Genomic DNA, 19007 nt, shown 5'->3' with positions numbered 1-19007 from the left:
ACCGGAATAGTAGCCGTTTTATTCGTTTTTCCCCCATCCTGACGTAGTGCAAGATCATCATTTCTACTGCAATGTGCAGAGAGCAACTCATGCTCGGGTTGCAAATATTAATTCAAATCGATGAATCATCAACGGATTCTCTTCAATTTATTTGCTCTACCAGATTTACAATTAACAGAGTTTGGAATACAAATATTTTTTTATTAATCAAATCCTGATAATTAGAAGCGCAGCTCATGAGGGTAGATCTCAAGAACAAAACACATTCTTATTCCCTATGCAATAAAGAAAGGCAGTTCGGGTACAGCTCAGAACGACGAGAGGCCACCGACCGCGTTGACGGGCCCACCCATGTGGTCCAACGTGGGTTTAGGTGGGCCCCACCCCGACAATCCCGCCCCACCTCCAGCCACAGCCACAGACAGGTGGTCCCACCTGACGCCATAAAGCAACCCGGCCCCACCGCCCAGTGCCAGCGACGCGGGCCAGCTGGCGACCACCTCACGCCCTTCGAGGCGCCACTCGCTTTTCCCCTTCTCTCTCTCTGCTTATCTTATCACATTAGAAAAAGGCCCACGGTTGGCTCATATTTACAGGAGACTGCCACTGCTTCTCCTCCTTCCTATTTCTTCTCGCATTCTCTCCCTCGTCTCCGGGAGAAAATTTTGCGGGCGGCGAAACAAACTAGTAATCGATTCGAAATTTAAACGCATTGTTGTTTTATTGTTTGATTAGTTTAGCTCAAGAAAGATTCATAGCTCAGCTATGACCAGCCAGATTACACACAAAAAATTCGAGGGTGTGAAACGTTATGGAGAACGAAATTTACAGAAGAGCATGGAGAAGATAAAGGGAAAAGGAAGAGAAAAATGCTGCTCTCCATTGCTTTCTTCTTCCTCCCTCCCCTCCCCCAAGAAAAGAATTCCCCCCAGTATTCCAAAGAACATCCTAAAATATTTCCCCCAAAAAAAAAGTCGAAATAAGAATGTTAATGTTTTGATCCTGGAGTGGAATCGACCACTGGATGGCCAGAGAAAAAGAAGAAAAAAAGAAGAAGAAAGAAAAAGAAAAGAATTAGCAGAAGAATTAGGGCGGATTATAGTCACAAGTTCTTGGATCCCCTGGTGTAGCCGTAGTAGGAGAGGTACCACTTGACGAACTTCTTGAGCCCGACGTCGAGGTTGGTGGTCGGCTTGTAGCCGAGCTGCTGCCTCGCGAGGGAGATGTTGGCGTGCGTGAATGGCACGTCGCCATTGCCGGGCATCTCGACCACGTTCTTCTTGGCCTTCACGCGGAGGTGCTTCTCCAGGATGGACACCAGGTTGGGCACCGTCACCGGCGAGGTGTTGCCGAGGTTGAAGATCCTGTAGGGCGCCGGCCCGCGCTTCTTGCCCCCGGTGCCGGTGCTCTTCCCAGCCGTGTCGAGCGAGCCGAGGCAGCCCTTGACGATGTCGTCGATGTAGGTGAAGTCGCGGGCGAGGTCGACGCGGTTCTTGCCGCTGTACACCGTGATGGGCTTCCCCTGCAGGATGTTGCGGGTGAAGGAGAAGTAGGCCATGTCCGGCCGCCCCCATGGCCCGTACACGGTGAAGAAGCGGAGTCCGGTGATGGAGAGGCCGTAGATGTGGTTGTACGTGTGGGTGATCTCCTCGCCGGCCTTCTTGGTGGCGGCGTACAGCGACGCCGGCTGGTCAGTGCGGTCGCTCTCCGTGAAGGGCACCTTGTCGTTGAGGCCGTAGACGGAGGAGGAGGAGGCCCAGACGATGGCCGGCTGCGGGTCGGCGTCCTTGCATGCCTCGAGGAGGGTGACGAGGCCGGCGATGTTGGAGTGCACGTAGGACGCCGGGTTCTCCATGGCGTAGCGCACGCCCGCCTGCGCCGCGAGGTGGAGCACGTGCGTGAAGGGCACGACGTCGAAGAGCTTGGCGAGGAGGCGGCCGTCGTTGATGTCGCCCTCGATGACGAACACCCCGTGCGAGGCGAGCAGCGACCTGCGCGCCTTCTTGAGCGAGGGGTCGTAGTAGGAGTTGAAGTTGTCGATGCCGACGACGCCGTCGCCGCGCTTGCGGAGCGCGAGGGAGCAGTGCGTGCCGACGAACCCGGCGGCGCCCGTCACGAGCACCGACATCCCCGCGCCCGCCGCCGACCCGGGCGGCCGCCTCGGCGCGGCGGACGCGCGGATCTGGCGCTCCCAGTGCAGCCCGCCCCAGGAGGCGGCGAAGTACTTGGACGAGGTGTCGACGAAGGACTGGAAGCTGAGGTACGACGCGGTCATGGCGACGAGGAAGAGCGCCCAGAGGAACATGGTGCTGGTCGACGCGAAGCAGCGGTGGAGCTGGCGGTTCATCGCCGTCGCCCTCTCGATCTTCACCTTCCCCGGCGTCGACGGGAACATGTCGTCCTCCAGCACCCGCATCCTCCTCGCCCGTCTAGAACCTTCTAGATTACCAAAATCGGCGGTGCCTTTTGGATCGAGGGAGTTCTTGGGGGGGAATTCGGGGATTGGAAAAAAATATTATTATTAGGGTGGGGAAAGGAGGGGGGCAGGGGCTAGATGTGCGCCTGCCTGAGGAAAGGGTGGAGATGGGACGAGGCCGGATATAAATAGGGGGGGAGGAGACGCGTGAGCGCCGCCGCGGCAGCTGCTCGCTGACGGTGGCGGCCCGGCCGGCCGCGGCCGCCTGGCTGGTTGGGTGGTTGGTTGGTTGGTTGCGGGGCGCCTATTTTTGGGCTCGCCCGAGGGGAGGGTGATGGGTTTCCGTTTCCTTTCCTTCCTTTTCTTTCCTTCCTCTCTTTGTTGTGTGGAAGGGAGTATTTATTTATAGTAGTTTGTTGCTATTTTTGATGGATTTATTTTATCATATATTGATCGATTGGGAATGGCTGGTTTTGTGTAGTGATTTGTGTTTCCGCGTGAAGAGTGTGTGAATTAATCTGCTGTGAATGGCATTGCGTCGTGCGGTAATAATGGTGGTGAAATGAATTCACGCGTGTGGAGAATTCGACGAGTTTAATGGAGGAAGCTTCCATTGACTGGGATTTTATTTATTTTTGGATAAGTTGTTTTTTTTTGGAATTTATTTATGGGGGGGGGGGGGGGGGGGGACAATAATTCTGCCCGTAGAAATCGTGTCACATGGGGGGTCAGATTTGTGTGTTTTAGTTTATCTGGAAGCGGTGTTTAACGTGGTCACGCAATGGCAATAGCGTGGACAGTGTGATTCATCTTATTATTTCCAGGTCTTCAGGAGCAGATTATTTTACGGTGAATAGCTAATTCGGTCATTAAACTTTTGTTACGTGTTAAATTAGTTCTTGATGTTTCACATATTCTGAACAAGCTTTAAAAGATTCTCGTGTGGCTTAAAACAGTTCTCGAACACCATTAAAAATGCCACGGGGTATTACCAAGTTATTTTGCACATAAAAGTCAGCATTTAAATCTCCATATTTACCTGTTACAACTATGGGTGTGTTCGGAACCCTGGTTCCCAACACTAAGTGCCCGCACGGAAAACGGAGCAACGATTAGTAGGTGATTAATTAAGTATTTGCTAATTTTTTAAAAAAATAGATTAATTTGATTTTTTTAAGCAACTTTCGTATAGAAACTTTTTAAAAAAACGCACCATTTAGCAGTTCGAAAAGCGTGCGCGTGAAAAATGAGGTAGATGAGTTGAGAAGAGAGACGGCTGAACACAGCCATATATGGTGCACAATGTTTAGCTTTATATTTTGAGTAGGAAAAAAAAAGTGGGTGAGAGAAGAAAAAGGAGACACCGAACATAAAACAAAGGAAGATGTCACATTGTTTAATTACCAATGCAACATCTGTTTCGCCAATGACCAAAAACTGAAGACCCAAAGGGCTAAAGTATCTGCAAGGCAGGGAGTCCTTTTGATTCAACTATACCAAGAATAACAAACCCTTGGCGACCCCCACCAAATGGTTGGGCAAAATCAATATGGATGGGGCTTTCTCCTCTAATGAAAGAAATGGAGCAATAGGAATTGTGATTAGAAATACTGACGGGAGAGTAATTCTAATGTCCTAGAGATTTTTCAGAAAATGTGTGGCAGCAGAGGAGGTTGAATTATTTGCTTGTCGTGAAGGCCTAAAATGTACCAATATCGGTCGAGTGTTGAGTCTGACTGTGGCACGGTAATTGGAAGTAAGCCTGCTAATGGACTGAGTTGGAATGGCTTAAATGGACTGGATTCTAGTTTGGATTATCTTTGATTGGGTGAAAATGGGTTGCTATTTCAAATGGATTGGATCGTTTTTGGTGACACATAAGTGGATTGGTGTGGCCTGGATTTGATTTGGTGATATCGGGTTGAAAGTGGATTTAACCCATGGATGGCAAGTGGATTCCTTTAATAGACCGAGTCTGACTACTCCTTGTTGCCGTCCTGTTCGTCTCGGGAGAGGTCACGCATGACCTGGACTTGGCGGCGACAGTCAGCGGAGAGGCCGCGCATGGCGGCACCGTATTCGTGGGAGTCGAGGCAGTTGGAACGTGTCTCGTTGCATCTCTTCGATCTCCTCTCGTCGCGCCGCTAGAGCTACCCGTTCTTGTGCCGACTGGGCTTCTCGTTGTTGCCCCACTGCTCCCACATGGCGATTGGATTTCCTTGCCGTGGCTGGTGATGGCCCGTGCTGAGCCTAGACAACATCTACTACGGCGGGGATGGTGCCGCTGGGCATGGTCACCATAGCTAACTGCAGGTGTGCGATATGTACAAGGGAGCAGTTGTGTCGTCGGCCCGTCGCTCACCGCCGCCATCGCCGAGGAGATGGCCTTAGCGAGCTGGTTGGCCTCACGATGCTCCTGCGCCTACGTCGACGTGACCGCAGCTGAGAACGGCGCTGGCGTCATGTCCTCTGCCGTCACCACGACGCCACAGTTACATGCATGCAACATTTGCTCTATCCAGCTGCATCGCCGCCGGTGAGTACGGCATGACTATTGAAGGATCGAAGTGGATTTGATGTAGGTTTAAATGGTTTGTGGGGTGGATTGAGGCCATAAAAAAGGAATAGGTTGGTTCGGTTTGGACTAATGAGGAAAATGGATTGGTCTGGTTTGGATTTTATGGGATGGCTAGTGGATTGGGATGGTTTGGGATAACATTGCTAGCTGTTGTGGATTGGATTGAATATGGGGTGGATCTTGCCCAATTGGCAGGCTTAATTTGGGAGGTTATTGGCTAGAGAGGAAGAAAGATCAAGGTGGACCTTTCTGCTGCGCGCAACGAATGATAAATGTCATTTGTTTAAGAAGTGTGATTTGTCACACTGTAAAATAGAGTGTAATAGGTTAGCTCATGATATTGCACAGCTTGCAAAATAATCAGGTCAGAACGCAGTTTGGTGTGAGACTATCATGGCTTGTGTTATGTATATGGGCAGCATGATTGTAATCCAGTTACTTATCGATAAAACTCTCTTTTCCAAAAGATATGCCGTTATGTTTTGTTTGTTTGTTCTTCATTGTTTTTCTTTTTTTTTTATGAAAAATGTAATGGTAGAACAAACATTAAATGCTAAATTTGTATGAATGGATGATGTGGAATGACCATTGGCGTTTCTAGTAAACCCGAAGACTATATTAAGCCACGTCAGGGACCAAAATGATGTTGAAGTGAAAGTTCTAGGGTTATCAACCCCGTTATTTTGTCCACGGCGGATGACATCTTTTTTCTCCTTTTCTTGTTCCAACTTCCAAACTCACACAGAGCCGACAGAGGTTGCTCATGCAGTCATGCTCCAGTGCTCCAAGCTAGTCAGTGCCATCGTGGCAATGGATCTGAAGGCCGGGGCCGAGGAAATCCAATTTAGAATTCATATTGTTAGACAGACCTTGCTAGTTGCCTTTCTTGTTGGACCCATACCGCACGATCTTCTCCGTGTGCTAATCGCCTATCACTGAAACCTTCCCCTGCGTTTGTTTGCTCCAGCCTCCAGGATTTTATGGCGAGTACTCATTCTATCCTATAAAAAACTAACTTAATAGCTAATGGTATGTATGGTTAGAACATTAGTCCATTAGTCCCTATGAGAGAAGCTTATAGGGACTAGAGTTGTTTCTTTCTACCTGCTGCCCCCACGCACAACCCTATCCTCTCTCTCTCTGCATTGTTTTAGAGGTAACATGTTTTTACAGTGCAATTAATAATCTTTAGTCTTTTTTTAATCCCTACATCCAAACAGATATGGACTAAAGTTTTTTAAGTCCTAGGATTAAAGGATGCAAACACCACCTAAGATTGATATATCCTACTAAAAATTTAGCGGTTTTTCTTTTTATGGAAAGACTACATGCGCCAGCCGGCCGGCTAGATCGTTTGCTAGATTTGTGTCTCGCCCACGATCGTGTACAGTTGGAAGTCGCCCACGATGCGTTGTCGTGAACGACCTCATCTACCTACACGCAGCCCAGCAACCGATCGAGAGAGAGCTCACGGTTGATGGCCGCCGCCTCCTGCATTCATTCAGGTAACAGTAGTAGTGAGCTACCTAGCCTCCCCACCAGCAGCACGAGAAAAAAGAAGAGACCACATATAATGTTGGGTTGTTGGAGAGAAGCCTTGGATTCACTTCCAAACAAAGGATCCGTCCCAAAATTCCCCAATCCAATCAACACAGAACCAGCCAGAACCCCTAGAGGGATCATCTCATGTGCGTCCTCTTGACGACCTTTCCACACCCCCCAAGCCACCATTGCTGCCAAAGTGGCAAATGTTTGCATCCCAAGCCTGCAATGCCAAGCACTGGCTGTGCACGGATACGTACTGCCCATGTGGCGCCTCCTACCCAACCCTGCTGCAAGTGCTCCTGCTGAGTCGCTGCTGGTGGCCTCGTGCATGCATGCATGTCTCAGCCTTTATTACTGATTACTACCTCTGATTCATAATATAACAATATCATACATCATAATATAATAATCTAATATGAAATGAGATGTCTTCTAGTATTACAAAAGTGAACATAAGATTTGTTCATATTCATCGCATTATGATAAATTTAACTCTGTACTAGATTATTGTATTATGGGAGGTGGCCTAGCGCATGCATGTCTCGGCCTTTATCACTGACTACTCTGTTGTTACTCGCTCCGTTTCTAAATATTTGACGCCGTTGACTTTTTAAACATATTTGACCATCCGTCTTATTAAAAATAATAAGTAATTATTAATTCTTTTCCTATCATTTGATTCATTATTAAATATACTTTCATGTTTGCATATAGTTTTACATATTTTACAATTTTTTTAAGATAAGACGAACAATTAAATATGTGTTAACATTGAAAAATGAAGGGAGTATAATATAACAACCTAATAGAGAATAAGACATATTCTAATATTATGAATGTGAATATGAGGTTTGCCTAGATTTATAGTACTATGATATTTTTTATTTTGTACTAAATTATTACTGTACTATAGCATGGAGGGAAATAGGGAATACTTCCCTAGCTAACTGGGTGTCCCCAGCCTAATCAACACTGCGTCAAGCGACCGTAATGTGAAGCACGGGGGGCTTTTCCCCGTGTTTGGGTGGTCAAAAGCTGGCTTGATGGCATTCAAAAGAAAAAAAAGCTGGCTTGATCTGTCGTTGGGACGTGAGTGCCCACATGGACTAAACAGTGGAACGCCGATAGGAACACTTGTGAACTCTGATTCGTGCATGCGTGAATGGATGCTTTTTTGGAGATTGCTTCCTTATGAGTGGCGATTAATTAAGCCAGTGATATACTCCGATGAGTGAGAGGGTGACGTGGCACTAACCAGGAACATTTGTAGTTGTAGGTGGGGGGAAAGAGGAGAAGAGCATTGGTCATCATAGCTCGGTGGATATGGAGGCCGATCGAACTTATTCTTCTTTTTTTGGTTCGGTTCTGATTTCTTTTTCATCCTGCGTGACACATGAGAGCTACGGGTTTTTTTTTTTTCAGGAAGGACAGGTCCAACGATACGATGGATTAGTGCGCTAGAAGTTGGTTTGATCGAGTGCGTAAGCTTCAAGTTACTGCAAACTTTTGCTATTATGCTTATCCAAAACAATGAGCCGTTTCTGGCTAGTCTTTACGAAAAGTATTTTGTATTTTTTGGTCAAAAATTTAAATTTTATCATCTACAGTTGGTACAGTTGGGTGCTGTTACCAAATCTGATTGGTTCATCTCGATCAAACTAATCTAAACTCGCTCTCGCCGTACGACACCGGACACACGGGCCCCTTTCACTTTGTTGGGCGTCCAAACAAAAAGAAGCCAATTGATCAGGACAGCTATAACATGGGTAGCTTGCAAATGAAACCTTCAACTGTGCCGTTAAATGACAAGAAAGGCTTTAATTTCCACGCGCTCCAATCTCCGTCGCGACCGCAACAAAAATATGCATATCCATCCATCTCCGCTGATAGTAACATCGTGACATGATGACACGAGTAATAAATTTCTGTGAGGTTATCCCTCTAATTATAGGTTAGCCAATAATAATACTAGTATGACTTCAATTAAAATTGTTAACAAATTAGTATTTGCAATTTGTGAATTTGTACATAACTATAAACGATTTCGGGTTAAAATTTTTGCAACCTATGTAACTATAAACAACTAACGTCCTATTTGTTTCAACATAATTTTGTTATAATTCAGATTATTGATCCACATTATTATAAGCTGGATTATAATAAACTATAATAGAATAATAATAAGTTATAAGTTGTTTATTTCTCTAGATTATTGGGTTTGAGCTAATTAATGTTTATAATACCATCAGCTATTGCGGAGTGGGAGGAGGATGAGACGGCGGCGGTGATGCGGCTAGGGGAAGGAGCGGGGCACAGGATGGGTGTCGGTGATATGAGCCCGGAGGTATCAGGACCATCGGGAGGAGGCTGCCCCCGGTAGCCACGTGCACCCCCCCAGGGGGGATCGGCCTCCTCCGCCCACCTAACCGCATTTAAGGCAGTGTGAACGAGCGCACCATGCTACATTAAATGCAGTGCATGGTGCGCCTTATTGTATTGTGACCAGTCTGGGACCAGTCGAATGACCGATGTGGCCAGGGTAGTACGCCTGCACACTGTCACATCGCGTATCACAGCCGGAGACGGTTTGCCTAACCCGGTCAGCGTAAGGTTTCCGTTTCCCGGCGCAAGTGGGAACCCAAAAGTCTTCACTCATTAAATACCGAATGACATGCATGTCCCCCGTGTCAACTGGATAGATTTGACGGGCCCCACGCCGTAGCAACGCGTGCAATAGACTTCCAAGACAAGCAACGAGACATGCATTTAATGTGATTATCCTCCCTGGATAGGCTGGGTGGGCCCATATAGTAACCCTTTGAGATATAAAAGGAGGTCCAGGCCGGAAAGGCTAAGGGGCGATCGATCGCCCCTAGCACGGTCCCCCCTTCCTCCACGTGGTTTATTTTTTTGTCACCGTATTACTTTCCTATTTAAGTAAATTTATGCACCTAAAGTTTGTACATCTCAAGTTTACACATCTAAAGTTTAGAGATCCAAAGTTTATAAGTCAAAAGTTTATATATCTGATTCAAATTTGAATTTGAATTCAAATATTTTTTTTATATATTGTATTTCTATACATCTAAAGTTTATACACCTAAAGTTTATAAACCCAAAGTTTATAAGTCAAAAGTTTACATACCCGATTCAAATTTGAATTTGAATTATATCCAATTCAAATTTGAATTTGAATTCAAATATTTTTTTATATATAGTATTTCTATGCATCTAAAGTTTATACACCTAAAGTTTATAAACCCAAAGTTTACAAGTCAAAAGTTTACATATCCGATTCAAATTTGAATTTGAATTCAAATATTAGTTTATAGGCCCAAAGTTTATAATTCAAAAGTTTACATACCCGTTTCAAATTTGAATTTGAATTCAAATATTTTTTATATATAGTATTTCTATACATAAATTTTTTTAACTTTATTTTTTTATTTTTAAAAAATGTATGGTGTAGTAGGAAGAGAAGATAGGAGGAGGAAGGGAGAGAGTAGCTTATAAGGGATGGGGGGTGATCGCCTGGAGCGGTCACCCGCCCATTAGCCGCCCCCGATTCAGGCCTATCTAGGGAAGGATGAGTCTTCTTCACTAAAGCAGTCTCCTGCCCTCATTATCAACAGCTTCTACTCTAACAAGGAGATATTGTAATTTCTCACACAATCAGCTAAGCACAGAAGTAGGGTATTACGCTTCTTAGCGGCACGAACATGTATAAACCTCTATTATCTCATCGTTCTCGAGGGATCCGACCCCTCTAGACCGCCTTTCTCACCGAGTCCTCGAATCTCACCCGCTGCCCCCGGCCAAACCAACAAAGTGGGGCCTCATTGTCCCCCGCTAGCGGAGTTCACCCTCCGACAATGGGGCTTGGGGAAGGATTTGCGCGCAGGGTTTGGGTTTGGAGAATGATTCGCGCGTGACTAGGGAGATAGAAAGCGGATGCATGCGGGACTAGGTGAGGCATCGGATTCGCACGCAACTGGTGAGAGAGGAAACGGATGCGTTGGGTTTGATAAATTTTTTACGGAAACTGGTGATATAGCAGTGGTGGGTAATTTACATAAATTTTTTAAGTGCAGTGGGTCTTCGTGTCCTTTGCACAGGATTCTGGAACGTCAATTTTCTTATCTTCTTTTTTTTTAAGAAGAAAGATATTCATTACTTAGCTTGGATCGGTCAAAGACTCAAGCGTCGTAACTTTCTGAAGTGAGATATACGGAGTACTATTTACATACGCAAATCCGAGCGATGGCGACTGGCGAGAGGTGGTGAGCTAAGGTATCCATCCGTACCTGCGCCGCGCAATTGACTTTCCCGGCCGCGCACCGCACGTCGTGGCTGCGTTTCGTTTCTCGGTCTCGCGCGCGTGGTGTCACGTCTTGACCCGCCGCTCCGACGATCTCGCGCGTACGTACGTACGTACGCGACGACGACTGAATGGCAACAGCAGCAGCCGTACGTCGCCGTCGCCGTCACGCACGGCGCGACACTTTTGCCCTCACCTCCTACGCCTACACGTAGTACATACATACACGACTAAAATACACGTACGTAGTACGTACCACGAGACTAGGACGTCTCTCACCTAATGGGCCGGCGCGCCTACCGTCATCAAGGCCTGAAAAGCATAAGTTCATGTATATATATGGGCTCTCTCATCGAGGCCCGATTCAGCCGAGGCCGAGGCGACACATCGTAACGGGCCGGAAACCTTATTGGGCTTCGGCCTTGGGCTTAGAAAATCCAGTTTCCTTCTTCCAATTCCGGCCCGCCTTAACACACAAAACAGCTAGCGCCCGTTGTATTGCAGCCGTGGACTGGACACGCTGGAGGAAGCATCAAAACCAGTATTTTACGCAGAAGTAAACGCCCAGAACGCCCAACTTGCCCAGGACTTTCGTCATGCTGCAGATGTCACCACCTATAATACACTGCCCGGATGAACATTCCAAACCCCCAACCAAATCTCATCGTAAAATTTGCAGCTCGTATAGGACAGTAAACGAAGAAACCATCGTCGTACGTCGTCCATGTCTGACGCCCCTTCCATGGCCGAGAAACCAACTGTAAGTATGCCAATGTCTGCACTTTTTCCCTCTCTTAGACTGTGTTTAGTTCCACGCTAAAATTAGAAGTTTGACTAAAATCGAAAGCTTAGAGAAAAAGGTCGGAAGTTTATGTGTGTAGGAAAGTTTCGATGTGATGAAAAAATTGGAAGTTTGAAGAAAAAATTGGAACTAAACCACGCCTTATTCGATTCTTGCATCTCTCGCTGATCTGACGAGTATTTGCAGATCAAGGTGGAGACGACGCCGGGAGACTGGAGGTTCCCGTCGGCCAACCAGACCAAGCGATGCTTCACGTGCTACATCGAGTACAACAAGCAAGTTCGCCATCGATCCTTACCTATACAGTACCCCCTATATATATATATATATATATAGCTAGATAGATTGATAGATAGGAGTACAGTACATATATATAGCGATGTTTCATCTGCACGCCTAGTAGCTTATAGCACGCATGTTCATGAAGCTGAAGTAACCACGATGACTCATATCCATATGGTACGTAAATCCTATCTATAATTCTGTATGCAGGTGCATAGAAGCCAAGGGTGAAGGGTCCGACGAGTGCACCAAGTATGCCAAGTGCTACAGATCCCTCTGCCCCGGGGAATGGGTACGTACTTATAGCTAATGAAAATATTTTACATCTTCGGCTTCTGTTATAAAACACACGGTAATAATTTGTTAAACAAGAAACTGAGACATAAGATAGTTTACATGTATAAGTTATTCTATATCACGTACTCTGAACCAGTAGCAGTACACAGTACAATACCAGAGAGATCGAGATCGATCAATGTACTCCTTCCTATTTCCTCCGTTTTAAGTTATAAGACTTTCTAGCATTATATTGCCCATATTTATATGGATGTTAATTAATCTAGGCACACATATATGTCTAGATTCATTAACATGTATATAAATGTGGACAATGTTAGAAACTCTTATAATATAAAACGGAAGAAGTATCTCTCAAATGGCGACAAAGAAAAATATGTATCGCATATCTATGTGTGGTCCGTGAAGATGTAGATGTAGATATATATAGTCAAGACAAGGCATGCGGCTAGTGTACTGCTAGTGGTTCATCCTGGACAGAATATATGCATGCATGCACAAGCCAAGCAATATGCAAAGAAGCAGGCATGATACATGCACTCTAGTAGGTCTCTAGCCATACAAGTAGCCAAGTAGCATGCTGACGAAAACGACGCGAGTAGCACGGCAATTTATTTACACGCCGGAATTGAACTAGCTATAGCTAATAAACTCGCCGTGTACAGAGAGTGTACAGTACAGTACTCGATCGCAGCTTGGTCCTGGCTACCACTGTGCAGTGCCATTTTTGTTCGATTAGTAGCACTGTTCCTCACTGGCTTGATCGTTCGAAACTGTGCTTGATTGCATGCAATATTCCCTAGCTAAGCTAGCTGTTTGCGAAGACAACTCTGAATAATTCTCACATGCGTGTTTCTTGTTTGGCGTTGGGATTTTGTGTGTGGGTGTGTGTGCAGATCGAGAGGTGGAAGGAGCAGAGGGCAAACGGGACTTTCGCTGGGCCTCTCTGAACAACGGGGACAGCGACCGATCGATCGACCATATCTCTACATATATCGATCGGCTACAGCTAATAATACCAATCAATCCTGTATGCAATGTCGTCTCAATCGTCAGGGTGAAGCCTCGTCGTGACACTCCTAGCTAGTATTATGTACACTCATGACAGTGTCAGTTATTAATTGGTTGTTGTGTCTAATTGCAGTATTAGTAGCGAACTAGCGATGCCCCTGCACTGCTGTACAGTGCCGTGGCAAGCTACTCTGAATTTTTTAGATAGTACGCTAGCTGCACCCGTCATAAATTTGGTTGTCTTTGGTTTCGGTTGGCTCTGCTTCCATGTTGCTCTACTACTAGTCTACTACTAATAATGGGTAATTAGCTACTCACAGGTCGATCAGTTGATGCCACATATATAGTTGCAATAGTCATATGGTTTGGGTGAACTAGCTAGGTAGTTCTATATGATACACGAGGAACAATTGACCAAACTAACTAATCAGACAAATTAAATTGCTCCATGGAGTGCAAGTCGACCAACGACCTAAATCATGATTGCCAGCTAGTAGCTAATTAAGACATACAGAGTATGCATGCATATACTGATCGATTGACTTGCCAAAGACTCAAAAGTACTATGAAGCTGGTCAATCAAGAGTAAAACAACACACACATGAAGCATGAAGCTGGTCAATCAAGAGTAAAACCACACACACATGAAGCATGCATAAGTAGAGTACACGCGTCGACAATTCTCACGTCCTTAATTTTCAATTTTAATTTCTGGGAGCTTAATTTTTCATCTAGACGAGTTCCTCCGTTGCATAGGTCGTTGTATATATCGCCATCATCTGCCTGTGCCTCGCATGCTTCTCTTTCGCTATATCTTCCGACACGCATCTCCCCATCCCTATCAGCTAGATTTATTTATTTTTCGTTTTGAGTTGAGATGAACTAGAAAATAGTAATATTTTTAATTTATCGGCTAAACAATTAATATTACTCCTAGTCAAAATGCATGGTGTGTGGTAGAAATAAGCCCTAGCTATATATAGCTATATATAAATATATAAACTGAAGACTACTGATCACTACTCTGACTACTGTACGTTCCACTGATCGCTGCCGCTAGTGTTCCGGATAAGGTTTAGGCAATTGTAATGTGAACAGCACAGTGATCAGTTCATTGAATAAACCCAGCGAATCATATCGATCAGATGGCAATAAGAGTCAAGCATGTCATCAGCCTTCAAGCTTCAACTACTGTACTGGACTGTGGGTAGGCTCTGACTGTCAATGGACGTCAGAAAGAATATTGTAATTAGGGCATGTTTAGATCCTCTAATAAAAATTTTCACCCTATTACATCGAATATTTAGACACATATATGCAGTATTAAATACAAAAAAAATAACTAATTACAGATTACCTGTAAATTGCGAGACAAATCTTTTAAGCCTAATTGCTATATGATTTGACAATATGGTGTTACAGTAAACATTTGATAATAATGGATCAATTAGGCTTAATAAATTCGTCTCGCAGTTTACATGCGGAATCTGTAATTTATTTTGTTATTAGTGTACGTTTAATACTTTAAATGTGTGTCCGTATATCCGATGTGACACGCTAAAACTTTATACCCATGGATTTAAACACCCCTTTAGTAAAGTGAGAGAGCATCGACTCTCTGTCAGGTGTCAGATAGCTAAATGGAGAAAACTGAAAAGCGATTATGCTTGTCTTCAGTTATAGTTGGCTGACCTGGCTCAGCTCAAGCACTTGAGTAGTGTCACGCAGAGAAACACTTAGGGGTTTTTTTTGCTAGCTCCACAAGACATTAGGCTAGATGACTTGGGTTCGAAGCCTCACCTCTTCTAATTATTTGATATTAGATCATTCCCTAATATTCGTGTTTTTTTCACCAAACCAAGCAGTAAATGGAGAAAAATATAATTAATTGCACCTTAATTAATGGATTAATGTTTGGAGTATTGGGAGTACTGTCATTCTTCCTTTTAGCTTAGATAATTGCCGTACTCTCAACAGAACAAATGCATTACATACAGTCATACAGTGAAGAGACACTTGTACCAAAAGAACTACTTCATTAATTGCACATACGTTACGACATCCTTTATACATAGCTGTTACGTACGTAGACATGTATACAAGGTTTGCATGCAATTTGTAGAAAAGAAAAAGATCGAATCACCTGACAAATATGTTACATGACACTATACTTACATATGCACATTACCCTCAACTCGGGCATCACTCATGCATGATCTGAAACTCTCAGTGCTAATTAATAAAGAAGAAGTGATATATATATAGTAGATACAGAAAAGAAGAGGAGGGGAAGTTAACAACAACTACATATGATTCTTACATCAATTGATTATTGATCATGTCTTCCTCACTGCATCTTCTTCTTCAGTACTACTACTGTTACATGAAACAGCAGTTATTAGCTAGCTAGTTACCTGCAAATTAACACCAACACATGCATATCCATGGCTCAGTTAGTTCATGCATGGGTGTGTGCAATGCAAGCACGGTGAGGAAAGTTTATGAGATCGAGTAGCTTAATTAATTAACTAATTACCTGAGTTTTTGAGTTTTTGTTCTTGGAGAGTCCTCACAAGAAGCTGCATTACATCGACCTGAGCTTTCAGAGACACGGCATAGTCTAGGGTTTCCCCCAGCAACGCGCACATGTCGAGAGCTTTCCCTCCCGGCACGATCTCTTTCAGCACGCTCGCCCTCTTCCTCACCATGGCCCTCGCGACGCCACCGCCGCCGCCGCCGCCGCCGTACGCCTTTGTGGTGGCCGCCGTGGTGTTGTTCGCCGGCCTGATCGGCCGCCGCCGCCGGCGGATCAGGCTCCTCCTCACGATCTTCCTGCAGATCATCTTCCTCGGCGACGGCGACGGCGGCGAACGGTGCTGCTGCGGCGCCTGCGCGAGCTCCGCCGCCAGCGACCGGCTCCAGCACGGCGCGGCGCCCCTGGCGGCGGCGAGCGCGGCGTCGGCGGCGCGCTTGATGGCGCTCTTCCTCTCGTGGAAACCCATCTCCCCGGACGCCACGCCGCCCTTCCTGAGCCCTAGGATGAGGTTCCGGAGCAGCGCCCGCTTGAACCTCCCCGAGCCGCCGCCGCCGGCGCCGCCGTTGCCGCCGCCGCCAGCTTGCACTCTAGCTGAAGGCATGGTGGTGACCAAGCAAGCTCAAACAGCTGCTAGCTATGGTAGGTGTACGTGTTGCAGCAAAGTTGAAATGGAGCAAGAATTAATCCTACAACGAGAGAAATGGAAATGGATGGGAGGGAGTGTATCAGAATCGAAGGAGCAACATGGACATATAAGTAGGCATTGGCATGCATACGCATCAATTATGCGTGCACGTACTATCTACTCGTTGATCATGATGATGATCTTTTCGTACATGTATGTAGCTAGGTTCATTGGATAAGATCTCTGGAATGTGAGTTGGAGAGAAAGGGAAAGAGAGAGAAATAGAGAGATAGAGCTATCTAACTATCATCACGAGAGGAGAGGGGAGCCCATGTCTCCATTATATTGGCTTAGCTATAGGGAAAGAGAGGAAGAAGAAGAAGAAGGTTAACTAGGACTAGGAGGACTAGGAGAGGAGTATTGGCTAGGAGGAGAGATCGATCGAGAGGAGACAATGCACATGCATGCACATGGGTGGCTCGCGCTCGCTGCGGCCCACGCCCACGCACACATGCCGCACTGAGCTAGTGAGTTTAATACCACTCGATCGCGCGCGTGTAGAGAGAGAGAGAGAGAGACAATGCAAGCAGCGCAGTGGCAGTTGCACAGTGCAACGCCCCTGAAGGCCTTGTTCGGTTACGCGGCGGGAAATGACAAGTATATTAAAAAATTTATGATAGATATAATAAGAGATTGAAATCGGAATTTATTCTGGGCCGGGAACCAATTTACTTATGATAGGGACAATAAAAGCAGGTACAATAGCAGGTTATAAGCCAGCTGCAAACATATTTTAAGAAGATAAATGAGAAGAGAGAAGAGCAGCGGACTACAGATTTGTAGCCAGCTGTAGCACGGACTCAAAGACGCATTGTGTGTATGACAGGTGGGACCATGTATTAATAGTGTAGTATGTAACTATTGTATGAATGAGCTATTAGATTGACTATAGATGAATTGGAGCTAGTAGTCAACTGTACTATTAAACTTGCTCTAAGAGACCAGAATTAGTTCCACACCTCTTGACTAGTGGATTGATTCCTGATCTTTTATTGTTCCTATCATAAGTAAATTGGTTCTCGACCCGAAATAAATCCCTGTCTCTTATTGTATCTATCAGAAATTTTTTACTACATTTATCATTCCTGGCCTGGATTGAATCCAAGCAACAAGGCCGAAATGTTGAGAGTAATGTGGGGGTGGGGGGAAGGGGTCCCTTGGCTGGATATGAGACGCGGCCGTACGAACAGTGTTGCAAGTTGTAACGTAGTCGATGGGTAGCATGCATGAATCTTACAAGTAGCTATAGCACGCACGCACGCTCTCGTGCCTGCCTGCCTTGGCCTGGGGCTGATTTGTGCACACACTTGCCTGACAACTTGCCTGATCTGTCGTCTGAAAATACTATCTGAATCGACCGTAGAACAACCTAGCTGCAGTACTACAGTGACATGTATATATATCCGATGCCCTCCGTACTCCATTCATCCTTAGAAAAAAATCGGTTTCTAACTACGAATCTAGACATCGGCTATGTCTACCTCATAGCAACTGGTTAATCCTATATATGTTACGCTCATGTCTACTCGTTAATTATTCCATTTAATCCCTGATGCTCAGTAATACTATACTCTTAAAATTAGTAGCCAAGTGTGTTTTGTTCTGTTTTGGATAGCGTAGTACTGTAGAATTATTGGTTGATCTATATGATTTATCTTAGCTTTTAATTTAGGTGATTTTTTTAAGGAGTTGGGAACTAGTCCCGTCACTTGATATATTGTTTTTGTTTTCTTTTCTATCCCTCAACGCGAAAAGCCTAAAACTTATTTACTGTGTATCTATTGTGACTATTTTTATTATACAAATTATTTTCACGAACACGTAGAAAGATTGTATATTAATACCATTGTAAAAATTACGTCCAGGTTCATAATTAAGTGTTTCTTTTTGCGCGGGAGAGGGGGTGTGTTATTGTGCAGGTAGCAAAAGGACGACGAAGGCTTGACCAGAATTAACTGGCGGAAGGACCTAACGACTACTGCTCCAGATTAATTAAGCTTCAGTCGTCTATGGATATGGCCATGATAAGCTACACGAGTTAGTACACGTGTAGGCAGTACGACACATGGCCCGGCCGGCCCCCTGATTAGCGGGATGCTTTGTTTGCTTATCAGTTATCACCCTCCTCGTATTACGACGACGACGACGACTAGTGCGTTTGGTGGCGAGCATGTGATGTGAGTAGTGTTCATATATGCATCATTGTTAATTTCGCTTTGGTTCTTCCCTACTCTCTTGAGACGAGCTAGCTAGATTAATTGTTGATCAGCAGCTAATTAACTGTGTGTGCCTATTAGTAACACGTATGCAAGCTAGTAGCATTGTTCTCATAATTGATCAATGATCTCTACGGGCTACTGCTCATGCTGAACTGATTAAACTATTGCATATATATATATTCAGATAGCAGCACACGTACATGCTGCACTGCAACACGATCGACCGATCGAGCATGGATTGAAAGCTTGGAAACCAATAAACCTATGATCGATGATGGATCGATCGATCGGTTGGTGCACGCATGTGGTTTGTGTCCT

At 45.1% G+C, this 19007-nt stretch overlaps 3 protein-coding genes across 4 annotated transcripts; 1 reads left to right on the top strand and 2 right to left on the bottom strand.

Moving 5' to 3' along the window:
- Nucleotides 1-886: 886 nt before the first annotated feature.
- On the bottom strand, nucleotides 887-2786 carry LOC127763973 (UDP-glucuronate 4-epimerase 1). Its single transcript, XM_052288777.1, has one exon. It carries the CDS (start codon nucleotides 2414-2416, stop codon nucleotides 1103-1105), a length of 1314 nt encoding a protein of 437 aa, XP_052144737.1. The 5' UTR covers nucleotides 2417-2786; the 3' UTR covers nucleotides 887-1102.
- An 8737-nt stretch (nucleotides 2787-11523) lies between these two features.
- LOC127764453 (cytochrome c oxidase subunit 6b-2-like) lies at nucleotides 11524-13563 on the top strand. Its single transcript, XM_052289334.1, has 4 exons — nucleotides 11524-11617; nucleotides 11846-11934; nucleotides 12152-12233; nucleotides 13135-13563. Exons 1-4 carry the CDS (start codon nucleotides 11582-11584, stop codon nucleotides 13186-13188), a joined length of 261 nt encoding a protein of 86 aa, XP_052145294.1. The 5' UTR covers nucleotides 11524-11581; the 3' UTR covers nucleotides 13189-13563.
- A 1717-nt stretch (nucleotides 13564-15280) lies between these two features.
- LOC127761922 (transcription factor IBH1-like 1) lies at nucleotides 15281-16899 on the bottom strand. 2 transcript variants are annotated; one of them, XM_052286254.1, is made up of 2 exons: nucleotides 15786-16899; nucleotides 15281-15663 (listed from the first exon to the last, which is right to left on the bottom strand). In XM_052286254.1, the coding sequence occupies exons 1-2, from the start codon at nucleotides 16384-16386 to the stop codon at nucleotides 15656-15658; spliced, it is 609 nt and encodes a 202-aa protein (XP_052142214.1). In that variant the 5' UTR covers nucleotides 16387-16899; the 3' UTR covers nucleotides 15281-15655. The 2 variants fall into 2 exon arrangements, with proteins under 2 accessions (XP_052142214.1, XP_052142213.1); XM_052286253.1 differs by having other exon boundaries at nucleotides 15281-15625.
- Nucleotides 16900-19007: the final 2108 nt, after the last annotated feature.

Source organism: Oryza glaberrima, chromosome 2 (genome assembly GCF_000147395.1).
Source record: "Oryza glaberrima chromosome 2, OglaRS2, whole genome shotgun sequence".
NCBI classification, from domain to species: domain Eukaryota; kingdom Viridiplantae; phylum Streptophyta; class Magnoliopsida; order Poales; family Poaceae; genus Oryza; species Oryza glaberrima.
Note: the sequence above shows the minus strand (reverse complement) of the source record. Positions and strands in the feature narration are given on the sequence as shown.